The following is a 13583-nucleotide window of genomic DNA, read 5'->3' on the forward strand; positions in this document are numbered from 1 at the left end:
CGTGGCTCCGCGCATGCTCACCTCGCAGCGGGCCGTCGCGGAACTCCGCAGGGCCGGAAGCTCCGGCGGCTGCCCTATGGCGCAGGTGGGGGACACCGGCCCCGGGGTCCGAGGGCAGCGGGGCGCTGGCACGGCCCTGGGGCGCGCGCCCTTCCTCTGGGCCCTGGCGGTGCTCTGGCTGGCGGCAGCCGCGGGCGTGCCCTCCCGGCGCCAGTGGCCCGTACCCTACAAGTGAGTGCGCCCGTAGGGGCGCTCGGGAGCGCGCACGGCCGGGGTCTGGGAGGCCCGGGAGACTTAGGGGTGGGGGACTCGCGCCTGCTGGGACCGTGTCCCGGTCACGCGGCCCTGCAGAGGCTGCGTCAGACGACAGCCAGGGCTGGCATCAAAGGAAGTTGGCAGTTCAGGAGTGGCCCCTGCTTGTTGCGTGCAGTCCTGGGGACTCTCTTCCTCGGGACAGGAGCCAGTGACAAATGACAGGCTCAGGGCTGACCTGATACGGAAGAAAGGGGGAGTAATGCTATTTTACCGTGTGATTTGTTAAATTATTTGAATATTGTGGGGAGACTTTGAATTTCGCATTCATGACGTCATGCACCATCATTAGTTATCATGACGGCTTAACTTCTAGCAGAATTTACAGCTTGGTTCGCCGGGACCTACCGTTTTCATTTAGCGCTAAAAGTCCTGGGATCCGGGCATTCCCGGCTCCCTGGGTCCCCGGCGAACCCGGAAGGTGATTGACTTTGTCCACTCTCTTATGTCTGGAGGCGGGTCACTGGTCAGGAGTCGAGGGCGGAGACTGCAAAACTGTGAAGTGGATTCCAACTTTTGACCTAGAAGAATGTTTACTTGGCCTGATATTGTCGGGTGGCTAAACAGAGAGAAAACATGGGGACGGCATCAGGCATGGGAAAGGCGAGCAAATTTTGAAAACGCACAGCTATTTTGGATGACAAAATAGCGACTTAGGAGGCAGGATTACCTAGTGGTTGGGAACGAGTTCAGGATTCCAACTGCTGCAGATCGAATCAAGCTCCTCCATGACTAGCTGTGGAATCTTGGGGAGTTACTCAGTATCTCTGTGCCCACAGGTCCCCAGTCAGAAAGTCAGAATAGTAGTAGCACTTACCTTGGGTTTGTTAGGAGGATTAAGTCTAAATGCCAGCTGTTACCAAACCTGGATATTAGTGTATTCTGCTCAGCGGTTTGCACCACTTCGTACTTTGCTTGATATACATGAATGAGAAGCTTAGGATTGATGCTGGTTTTCTGAGAAATGTTGATAAAATGTTCATAAGATAGAAATTAAATATTCAACAAAATAAGGAGGAAAGTGTAAATCCAAAACCACTTGACTTAAGGGCGGAGTGTTGAGTGTGACTTCATATGTTTGTTTAAAAGTTTCAAATATTAAGTATATGCCATCTAATACCCTCAACTGAATGTAAGAACATTAAGTTCACACTTAAATTATGCTTCGGCAATTGCTGTGACCTAAAATAGGTTTTGGTGTGGGCAGGTGAAACATACATAGTTATACATTTGTTTAGACCAGGTAAGCACCTATCAAACATGTAAATATACCTAAATCTTAAAAACTTTCCTAAGGGTTGTTAACTATTTTTGGCTAACATCAAGATTTTAACTTAAAATAGGAATTTTGTTGATGTGTTAGGATTGTAAAACAGTAGGTCCAGCTAGAACCTTGGGAATCTCAGATTCTTATGGGACATATGTCGATACCTTCTTTCTCTGTCACCTTCCCCTGCCAGTGTCTCATACAGAAGGGGACAAGTAAGTGTTGAGCTAAATTCAGCTGTAGTCCCATTGCCATGGCCTTCTCAGGCCGCTTTCTTTTCTTGTTGCATTGCTGAAGTTAACTCTTTAAACTGACATGTGAAATGAAAATGTGGGTTTTAAAATGTGCGAGAAGAAGCATCCTAAGTTGATGGTTTCTTTTTCTTTATTAGACGCTTCTCCTTTCGTCCGGCACCAGATCCTTACTGTCAAGCTAAATATACTTTCTGCCCAACTGGCTCACCCATCCCCATGATGAAGGGTGGTGATGTCATTGAAGTCTTTCGGCTACAAGCCCCAGTGTGGGAATTTAAATATGGAGACCTCCTGGGACACTTGGTAAGGATGGAGCTTGACCTTCTAAATTTAGTTAATTAAATGACATCATTATTAAGTAGATTTGAAGGAATACTTCAGATCATGTTTATTGGTTTTCCTCCTACTGTATTTAAAATGAGTAGTGAAAAAAATATATCAGGTTTTGTGATCCTGTTGATAACAAATGCAATTGCACTCACCCCTTTTAGTATTCTGAATCCAAACCCAATTCCTGTACCCAGCTCCTGGAAAGTAGGAGGGGCAGAGGCCCAGAGGAAGAGCAAAGCAGGCAGGAAATACTTCTTCATTTCCAGCCCCGTCGAATGCACTTATCTGAGGCCGCTTCAGCATTTGAGCCTCTCACCCCTGTGAGATACATAATGTTCCTTCCTGAGACTGTGGCGTGGAGGCTTTTCTTAGTCATGCTAAGCTGTAAGGCCGTGTCCACATCGCTCATGTCCTTCCTATCTGAGATGAGCCGCAGTGGACAACCAGGAGGAGGAGGGCCCGGAGTCTGAGGAGCCACAGAATGGACAGGAGAATGGCAAGGTGGAAGAAGGAACAGCTGGCCGGTGGTTCTGCTTGATTTGCAGTTGGGGTCTCACACTGTGGTGTGTCTCAGTGGTTGCTTCACGAATGCTTGTGTACTTGTATCACCTTTACACAGAAAATCATGCACGATGCCATTGGATTCAAAAGTACTTCCACTGGCAAGAACTACACAATGGAATGGTACGAACTTTTCCAGCTTGGAAACTGCACATTTCCCCACCTCCGACCTGAAATGAATGCTCCATTCTGGTGTAACCAAGGAGCTGCCTGCTTTTTTGAAGGAATCGATGATGTGCACTGGAAGGAAAATGGGACGTTAGTTCAAGTAGCAACCGTATCAGGTAAGTTTGAAAAATATGGCAGTATTTTCTGATTGCATTAGTGTCTAAATGATAGAAATGATTTTCATTGAGGCATTTCAGTAACATTATATTCAGCCATTTTCAACTGGTGTGCCGCAAGATTTTTTTGAAACACGCAATACCTGACTTTAGTTGAGGGCACCGACCTCTTTTCCTTTAGATTGTCAAATAAAACAATGACAACAGCCAACAAAACAATAGCCATCCAGTATGAATGAATCAAAATTATACCTATTTTTTGTCAAATTGGCAAAATCTATATGTTTTGGTGTACCACAGAATTTTAGTAATTAGTTTATATGTGCTATGAGATGGAAAAGGTTGAAAATTGCTGGTCTACTTTATAGGGTCAATTTAGAAAACATACTTCTGGAACCAACAACCTTTGCCCTAAAAGTCTACACGTGCAAAACTTCACCTGTAGGTGGTGATGAGTAGCTTACCGCCTCTGTTCCCATGGTAAAAATGAGTGAAATGATAAAAACACTTTACACAATTTAATTATACTTCTTAAATAATAGAGGGAGAGATATCAAATGCCTGGAAAAAAAACCTGATTAATGGACCTGTTAACTGCACCTGAAAAGAGGCTTTTAGTGATGACACGTGAAAATGTTTTTATGCTGAGAAATAATACCAGCCACCACTCAGCGGACTTCCTCTGGGCCCGGCAGTGTTCCGAGTGCTTTACGTGGGTCGCAACATTTATCCTCACGGCAGCCCCCTGAGATAGTTGCTATTATTTCCCCCTCTTTACAAATGGAGAACCTGAGGCACGAAGAGATCAAAGCCCCACAGGTGAGGAAGTGGGACTCCAAACTTGGCAGTCCGGCACTACTGACCACTTTCTTAGCCACTTTGCTCACGGCCCCCCAAACATACATGATCTTATGCATTTGAGGCCTCTTGAGCAATTTAAATGTTTCATCTCTAAGATTTTCTGTTTTTCAGATGTATTTGAATGTCCAAACGGTTGGAACTTTGCTGCATTTGTTGCATTTAGTTAAAGAAAGGAGGTCGGCAGAACTTCTGTCAGAAACTGGCTGGGTGACCTTGGTCGCATCCCTCTCACTGACTCCCTGCCCATGTGCAGGATGGGGATGAGGAGACCACTGCTTTTAGCTGTAGGGAGCTTGCCCATGTCATGTACAGAGCTTACATTAGAAACTGTTGTTCTCCACAGAAGTGGAAACATAATAAAGGCACTGTTTGTGATAACAGTTACTTAGTGAACCACAGGAAGTGAGGAAATTATCGTGCTTTCTGCTTGGATGGCTCTGTACAAAACATTTCGGAGTGTGTTCAGTGGGAAGGATAAGGTACTCTTCTTTTTACAAATAAGGAACTGAGGTTCAGCCAGGTATCACGACTTGCCTGTCTAAAAGTCACAGAGCTTGATGTAGACCAGGAATAGAATTGGTGTTACTTAAATGTAATCTGGGGATCTGTTAAGTACACACCATGTTGTTTTCTAATCTTTCGACTCTATACCATGGTGGTTTGTACTTTCTAACTGATTTGCTCCAGAGCATCCCAGTAATATAAAAGTCTGTTTCTCTTTTAACTATGCTGTGTAATCAGTCGCTACTGTTTCTTTCATTCTAGGCCAGTTCATATCTCTTTCTCATTTTCTCCCACCTCATTATCTGAAATTCTTTCTGCTGACATAAATGTATGGTCAATGGACAAGTGACCACTATTTTCTGTAAAATAGTTTGTAATATGCCAGTACTTAAATCTTTTAAGTTATTCATTTGCTTTGTGATTAATCTTACCCATTGGCCTTTCTTCATGTTACAAAATAGTATTTTGAAGCATTCTTATCTCCTAATTACAGCACTAGCTTGTCCAAGTTGAAGAACACTAAGAACAATATCTCCAGTTTTAAGAAAACGTGTTATATTATTCCACAGTCTTAATTTATAAAATTGATAAAGGCAGGCCACTCTATTCATTCTCCTTATGTAGCATGAAGTACTGATTCTACAGAGTCAAGTTGGAGTAACTTAAGAATGGTTCACACACCATGACAAAGTGAAATGTTGATGCCAAGCTCTTGGGCATTATAAATGCGCTGATGAGGCTGTAACCATGCAGAGTTCAGTGTCTAATTAACATTTAGAGTCCCCTGTGTGCTGGTACAAGGTCGTAGGAGGGAGTGTTAGCCCTCCAGGAGTCCAAATAGTCCATGAACCTGGTGAAAAACATTTCCAATTTTAATGGATTTATTGGAAGAATGTGTGTGGTGGGTAGAAAGGTTGTAAGCAGAACCCCAACAGCTGCAAGTACAATGATGAAAAGAAGTACCAAATATTCGAGGTGGATGGGGTACGATGTTTCCTCCTGTCACGTTAGAAGACCAGCCTTCCGTGGCTGTCCGTCAGGAAAAGCGCAGCATCTCACCCTCCTTGGTTCTCCTCGTGCTGTCTTTGCCCGTTCGTCCCCTCCTCTTCTACAACTTTCCTTGCTTTCTTTTTCTCTTTACCTCTGAATACAAGATTTGTTAAGTAGGGTAGAGAAAGACAGTTTCTGCATGTGTATAATTTTGCTTTTGACTGTAGCCTCAGTGATTATAGAATTAGTATATACGACTTCTCTTTATATACCTTTATATCTAATGTGTACAATTCAGAAATACTTTGTGCCGTGAGCATGGAATAAAATTGGCTGAGCTTGAATTCCTTTCATGAGATGCGGGTTTGGAAATTCAAAAACTGTCATTTATTTATGTATATTCGTGGCCTTAATCTGGTCAGAACATTTTACTTCTAACTAACATGATTAGTTTTGATATTCACGTAAGTGATTTTTTTTTTCTTCACTAGGAAACACATTTAACAAAATGGCAAAGTGGGTAAAACAGGACAATGAAACAGGAATTTATTATGAGACATGGACCATCCAAGCCAGCCCAGAAAAGGGGGCGGAGACATGGTTTGAATCCTACGATTGTTCCAAATTTGTGTTAAGGACATATCAGAAGTTGGCTGAACTTGGAGCAGAGTTCAAGAAGATAGAAACCAACTACACAAGAATATTTCTTTACAGTGGAGAACCTACTTATTTGGGAAATGAAACATCTATTTTTGGGCCAACAGGAAATAAGACTCTTGCTTTAGACATAAAAAGATTTTATTACCCCTTCAAACCACATTTGTCAACTAAAGAATTTCTGTCAAGTCTCTTGAAAATTTTTGATGCAGTAATTATACACAGACAATTCTATTTGTTTTATAACTTTGAATATTGGTTTTTACCTATGAAATTCCCTTTTATTAAAATAACATATGAAGAAATCCCTTTACCTAACAGAAACAGAACAATCTCTGGTTTATAAGACCTTTATTCTCATGCTTTTTTCCCTCCTACCACCAGCATATCAGTTTCTCATGGAGTTTTTATATTTGTGTACTTTTTAAGGTCTTTCTTCCATGAGGCAGAAAGGTAAAATGCACAGGGGCAGAACTGCTGCATAATAATACCTCAGGAATTTTTTTGGAACGAAGCTGAAACTCTATAGTGTTGGCCAGAGTGAATATATTACATGATCTTAACTTCAGTTTCCCACCCTTTATTGATATGGAGAACTAAAGTTTATATTTGCTATATAGGCTCTTTAGTTCCAACATTTTAAAATTTGAATATGGTGTACCAAGATTTTAAAATTACCCTCAGTGACATTTCCATGACAGGAGCTACTTTTCTTCTGGTATGGTAGTTACGCTTTTTCACTTAAGTACTTTTTGGTAGTTTATATTGACTTTACAGCTCTTGCAACTTTTGGAATTGCTTTATTAATTTGATTTTGTTCCATTCACTTAAGCTTAAAGATTAATTTGGACACCATTGCTACGGCAGTTGTAGTTCTCTGACCATCAGTATTTAACTAATTAATAGGAAAGGGGAGCAAAAGGAACTAGACATTGAGCTTATTACTATAATGGAAAGCTTAGGCCTAATTTGCTTCACCAGGAAGCTACAGCTGCACATCCCAGGGGATCATAGCACTGCTTCCACAAGGGGATTAACACTCCTCCCTCCCCCACTCTGGTACCTGATTGTTGGGGGCACAGGGGAGGTGCTAGACCATAGAGGCCTGTCAGTCTAACTAGGGGGTGTGCACCCATCCGAAGCCCACAAAAACATGGGAAGCTGATTGGTCATTTTGAGCAAGCACCTGGTCCGTCCCAAAGCCAAGCTCGTGGTTATAAGCCCAGGGGAACAAAGAACCTGCTCTCCCCTGTGTATTCACACGTTCTCTTTCCATAGCCGTGTGATCTTAGCAGCCACGTGGCCCGCGGCCATGGGGACTCCTCATGCAGGCGCCAGGAGGAAGCCTGAATACCTGAGCACAGCAACGGACTGCAGCTGGAAACACACGCTAAGCTAGCCGGATGCTGGACTGGACTTTAATATGGAGCTGGAACACTGAGCTTCAGCCTGGCCCTACTGAAGATCGGACTTTTTCCGTGGTGAGACAGATGGAGATGGGACATTGGGAAGTCAGAATCCCCTTAATTTTACATCATCAATAAAGTTCAGCATGGAGCCCCATCTTCCCATGCAATTCTCAGGAAATTCTTTCCCTCGTGATACCTCAAGAACCCCACTTCCACCAATAACAGTTCCAGATGTAGTAAATATGGTTAAAAAGTGTGTAAGTATTTGGCTAGCATTTTAGAACCAGCCAGTAATCAGCATTGTGTGATGTAGGAATCTTAACATCTTTGAACCTTAGTTTCCTTCTCTGTAAAATGATTCATCTATCAGGATTGTTGTAAAGTTTGAGGCCATGTGTGACTGGCATAACAAGGTCACTAAATGGTGCCATAATATTATAATCAAAGAATGAACTGCCATCCTTGATCTTGCCTAATGAAGTTCATGGTCCAGCCTCTCCTGGGTTTTGTAATAATCACCTAGACTTTGAGCTGGTAGCACAGTGTTTCTGCAGTTTGAACATGCGGCATGGAAGTAGCTGACTGCGGACATGTCCTTGTAGCCCTCCCTCTGCCCACTAAAGCCGCCAGCTCAGAGGAAGAGGGTAAACTTCAGAGAGGACAGCTTTTTGTCAGGGATCTCCAAGTAGCTGTGCTTCCAATCAGGGCTATCAAACAAGGTTACAGGGTCCTTTAAATGTCTGAAGATCAACTGAACACATTGTCTCTATTCATGGAAAAAACACTAGTCAGTAAGATGATGAAGCAGAGATAAGGAAAAAATCCCATGTTTAGTATTCATTGTACCAATTATATTATTCAGGCCGTACTAAGATTTGAGTGCTTCCTGAGAGGTTAGTACATGACCATTGAATTCTCATGAAAAGCCTAAGCATAGAATATTACTTACCTGATCCAAATGAGTAAATCAGGGCTTGGAAAGTTTAAGTGACTTTCAATAGCTACCCAGCGAGTGGTAATAAAGCCACATTTTGAACCAGGTTCTACTGACTAAATGGGATGCACTATCAAGCGTTAAGACTTTCAGCGTTAGTGTGGTCCTCAGATCAGTGCCTGCATCGTATGTTACTAATACCAGACATTACTGGTCTGTAGCATATGAAGCATTCAGACTTTTAAAGCAACTTGGAGTAATTTTGTTTCTGTTGACTCTAATTTAAAAATAGGGCTTGTATTTTATGTCGTTTACTTCATTTTTCTAGGAACTTGCTGTTTTTCAAAATTATAGGCACTACAGTGTAGTCTGAAAATAGAAACCCGACCCTTTACTCCAGATGGCTTCAGAAGCTGCACTTTCAGGCCTACTGCAGGCTCAGTCAAGTACTGAGGAGAACTTGTGTCTTTGCATTATCTCCATCTAGTGGCTAAAATTGGGCAGTGCCAACCTTCCCTGGATTCTTAGGCACGGTGCTCCCTGAAAACACTATTTTGGATTTCCAGAACCATATTGGGGTAATGAGCACAAATTTCTGTGCCTGTTTGTGTTAACTGTGGACAACAGAAGTTGGTTCCGTAGCAAAGACAAATGAGGACATCTGTACATGTAACTCAAATTTTAAAGCAAGATTCTAAGTTATGTAAAAAAAAAAAAAATTCAAGATTTTTCATTGTTCCTAAGAATATGAATAAATGGAGTTCTGTGAAAGTAACAGACTCAGGTGACTGTAGCATAGAGAGCATTGCATTCATGTAAGTACTTCTTAAGAATTTACTAAACCTGTCAGCTGTACTTAAAAGCTGAAGAAGGGCTTTGGAATAGAGATGATTTCAAGAATGTTTTCAAAATGGGAGTTGGGAAACCAAAACATGGCCAGGCAGGAATTTGCCAATTTAATTTTGTGGACCTGTGAGTTGCGGTATAACTTAAATGTTGATTGCCAATTTTCTGTTAAGTTGTAAATTAACAAAATTTCCTCTGCTTCTAAGAGAATCCATTTTGTTGAAGTTTGAATTATATAAGGGCTTTACACAATAAATATATCCTCACTCATTAATTCTGGCTCAGCATTAGATATGTATACCCACAAAGTGGCATCAAATACATTTTTGTAGGTGCAGGAGTATAGTCAAAAGATAAAAATAACTATTAAACTTTTAAGTATTTGGAACCTTAAATCAAAATTGGCTCTTACAAATCAGAAAAAATAAAAATTAGGAAGTTTCATCCAGTTCTATAATCTGCTATGGTAGCACTTCATGAATTCTTTGGGACTGAAGTTCGAGATTTTATTCTTTTTAAATAAATTGTAGGCATGTTATACAAAGAGCAATGCTCCAGAACTACACCATTTTCCCCTTTTCACAGCCAAAGACAAATGGTTGGCCAAAGTTTGTTTCTAGCACCTTCCTCATTATTTACCCTTTATTGTCCAAGTACCTTTCTGCTCCTTAAACTTTCTACATTTTCTCTCCCCTACTTAAAATGAGAGGATATTTATTATATATCCTTTTATGGGACTGATTATTCAAAAAATAAGCTCTTAATTCACTTTGAGGATAAAGGTTTTGTGTCTTTTTTTAAAGGAAAGCTAGGTGCCAGCAAATGGGTAAAACTTTTCTGGCTGCTTGGTAACATTAAAACCAGCTCCACAGGGACTGCAAGCTGGTTACATCCACTCTGGAAGTGTCGAGGTTTCTCAAAAAATTAAAAATAGAACCACCTCACAACCCAGCAATTCTACTTCTGGATATGTATCTGAATTCCAAAACACTAATTTGAAAGGATACGTGCACCCCTATGTTCACTGCAGCATTACTTACAATAGGCCAGCTATGCAAGCAAACTTAAGTGTCCATCAGTAGACAAGTAGGTAAAAAGTAGTGGTACATACATAATACAATGGAATATGACTCAGCTATAAAAAACATGAAATCTTAACATTTGTGACAAGATTGATAGACTTAAAGGGTATTATGCTAAGTGAAATAAGTCAGTGAAAGACACCCTATGATTTCACTTATACGTGGAATCTAAAGAACAAAGAAATGAACAAAACAGAAACAGACTCACAGATACAGAGATCAAACTATCAGATGGGAGGGGAGCTGGGGGCTGGATAAAAAAGGTGAAGGGATTAACAGGTACGAAGTGGTAGTCACATGGGATGTCAAGTACAGCATGGGGAATATAGTCAGTAATATTGCCATAACTATGTATGGTGCCAGGTCGGGTAGGAAAATTATCCGGGAATCACTTCAATTACATAATACCGATAAATCTAATCATGCTGTACACCTGAGACTAACATAAAAATAATACCGAATGTCAACTGTAATTGAAAAGTACAATAAAATGGCCCTTCACTAGAAGACTTCATTCCTTCAGAATGCAATAAGGAGAGAATTCCTAACCCCTTGCCTTTTCCAGATTCCAGAGGCTTGCCATTCCTGGGCTCGTGACCCCTTCAAAGCCTCTCATTAGGCCTTTTCAATTTTTAAAACCTTGGACATTTTTATGGAGGATAAGTACAATGACCAGTTTTCCTAAATCCAAGAAATTTTGAAAGCTTCTAAAGCTTTGTCTACAAATGAAGGATGATATCCTAGGACTATAGATAGCATGGAATTTTCCTGTCTTGGTTTCTTTATGGGTGGGAGTTCTGAATATTGAGTGATGTTATAGTTGTAAGTTTTAAGTCAATACTGTGGAAAGAACCTTATAAAGTTTACCACAATAAATGTAAACATGATTTTATAAAGAACACAGTGAATTCATTCATCTTAAAAAAAAAGCCCCACTGGTAACCTGGGGCTGGACTCCACCTGAAGACTGTTCCCAGCTATGTGTGGGGAAAAGATTCCTTACAGCTTCCTCCTTCCTGTCAGTCCCTCCTTTTTATCCTAAACTTTTCTATAATGATAAAAATTGTTTGAATGCAGTACACTGATTTAATCTTCAATCATGCCTGATTTTTTTTCTGATAATAATGTTGAAACAGCCCAGATTACTAAGGTATTGAGGTTATTCTATGGAAACTGTGGAGACAGGTAGTGAAAATAATTACAACAGTTCAAATAAAAACCTTTCTGATTGCAATGGATTTATATGGGTATTTCTCTCTAAACAGGCTAGCTGGGTTCAAGGACCCTAAGAATTCTATTTCTAATTAACCTGTTTTATAAATTCTTATTCTAAATGTCGAAAGAACCTATTCTTTATTTTTAATTTAACCATTTTCTTTATAAAATTTGAAGAATTTTATGGCCAATTTTTAATTTCCTGTCACTTGAGGCACCAGAACTTATTTCAAGAATAGATTCAATTTGCCTAACACAAAAGCCATTCTACTATAAAGATTATATTTAATGTTAAATATTATATCCATCAAATACAGATTTGAAACTAAAACCATAAATTTTAAAGTTTAACTTGTTTTAAAATCAATTAAGTATATATGTTAGTTTTTTAAAAATTGTAATACAACAGCATTAGTAACTATCTTTATTCTTAAATTGATAAAAGCATTTAACACATAGTTTACAGTATAAACAAGTGCTATACATTTTGCTTATAAAGTGACTTAAAATATTTCAAGCATTATATAATTCCATTTGTACAAAAAGTAAATTTCCAAATAAAGCTTTGGTTAGTAGAACTGATTATGTTTGTCATATCCATTTTCCAAAAGTTGTGCAAGGAAAAAAACGCTTCATTCACTAACACAGGTAGTTCTTGTATAATCAATGCTCTTTTACTACTACTAAGAGGGGGAAATAGTATAATAATTACTTTTAGTTTCCAAGTCTACGTCATCCTTTTTTCTTCTCATTTATATGTGGCCAGATATCATCACTTTTAAAAAGCAAAAATTATGTAGAAAATCACCTTTTACTCTATTCTTAGGAAGGTAATCTATTTTGAAAATAGATTAGATCTGCAAGACTATTAGCTTCTACAATTACCATAATGCTTTCTCCAAGTTGGAAGCGTTAAATATTCCACTGGGGGTAAGTCACTCCTGAACTCCCTCAGGAGGGTAAAATCTACTATCACTAGGGCCCAGAATCAAAGTTTGTATAGTATCTAAAAAACTAAATGTAGTCCAAAACTTATTTTTACAGACTCTACAATGTATGGATTACCTTCATTTATATGAAAAGTAATAAAAATGATACCTTACTTAAATAATATAAAATATCAGTTTAACCAAATTAACAATCACAAAACTGTAGACACTTTCTATTAAAATTTTCCAGTCCACTGAGCACTATTTGCTAAAAAATGATTATAAACTTAAATATATCCTCTTTTAAATTTACAGTTATGCTGAACTGTATGTACACTGGTGCTTTTTTAAAAATGATTTTTGTAAATCCTACTTACATAACTATGTAATTCCAAAATGGAAGAATGAGCCATCACTAAAATTTACGGGAGACCAATATTCTTTCATGGAAATAATTTTTAAATATTTTAAAATCCTATCTTTATTTCAATTTAGCTTCTTAAACTTTTCGATTATTGTATAATACTTCAAAACTAGTTTAAACAAAGATAAACAAAACCAAGGAGAACTGGTAAAGCATTCCTTACTTTACATACAATGCCTCAAGTGACACATAGTAACATGTTGCAGAAAAGAATTATGGATCAGCAGATTGCAAAGCAAAACTAGAAGTTTATATGAAGCTAAACAGTGCCTCCCTTCTATCGTTTATTTTCTTTTAACTTGATCTTGGCTGTTTATTATCCTTCTACTATAACCACTGTGTGATATATATCAGATTCCTAAGTGTTCCAATTATGTTTATACCTCATTAAACAGCTTTATAATATTTGAGAACATTCAACTAATTTTTCATTAAATACGAAATATCCTACATTTTTCTCACAAAATGCTCACTTTCCTGAGCTATATTAAACACCTTATAACAGGTGTATGTAAAACTGAAGACCCTAAAATGTCAAGTTTACATTTTTAAAAAATGCATAGACGTTTTAGAAAACCTGTTAGTACTCAGTTCTTGGTTATTATATATAGACTTTGTTACTTTGAACTGTGGAATATTTAGTCTTTATACCAAGTTGTTATTTTCAAATTTGAACCACAATTTTAAAAGTTTTCTGCAATTTGACTACTATTAGGCTAAAGAA

At 39.0% G+C, this 13583-nt stretch overlaps 1 protein-coding gene across 1 annotated transcript; it reads left to right on the forward strand.

Annotated features, from left to right (window-relative positions):
- The first annotated feature begins 9 nt into the window (after positions 1-9).
- Positions 10-10467, forward strand: CLN5 (CLN5 intracellular trafficking protein). Its single transcript, XM_024569008.4, has 4 exons — positions 10-231; positions 1971-2136; positions 2783-3008; positions 5855-10467. The coding sequence occupies exons 1-4, from the start codon at positions 14-16 to the stop codon at positions 6364-6366; spliced, it is 1122 nt and encodes a 373-aa protein (XP_024424776.3). The 5' UTR covers positions 10-13; the 3' UTR covers positions 6367-10467.
- The last annotated feature ends 3116 nt before the right edge of the window (positions 10468-13583 follow it).

The sequence above is a fragment of the Desmodus rotundus genome, chromosome 13, assembly GCF_022682495.2.
Source record: "Desmodus rotundus isolate HL8 chromosome 13, HLdesRot8A.1, whole genome shotgun sequence".
In the NCBI taxonomy this organism is placed as follows: Eukaryota; Metazoa; Chordata; class Mammalia; order Chiroptera; family Phyllostomidae; genus Desmodus; species Desmodus rotundus.

Coding starts and splice junctions, on each gene's coding strand:
- CLN5 (XM_024569008.4), top strand. CDS start 14: ATGCTCACCTCGCAGCGGGCCGTCGCGGAACTCCGCAGGGCCGGAAGC. Junction 2,137..2,782: donor GAGACCTCCTGGGACACTTG/GTAAGGATGGAG, acceptor ACCTTTACACAG/AAAATCATGCACGATGCCAT. Junction 3,009..5,854: donor TCAAGTAGCAACCGTATCAG/GTAAGTTTGAAA, acceptor TTTCTTCACTAG/GAAACACATTTAACAAAATG.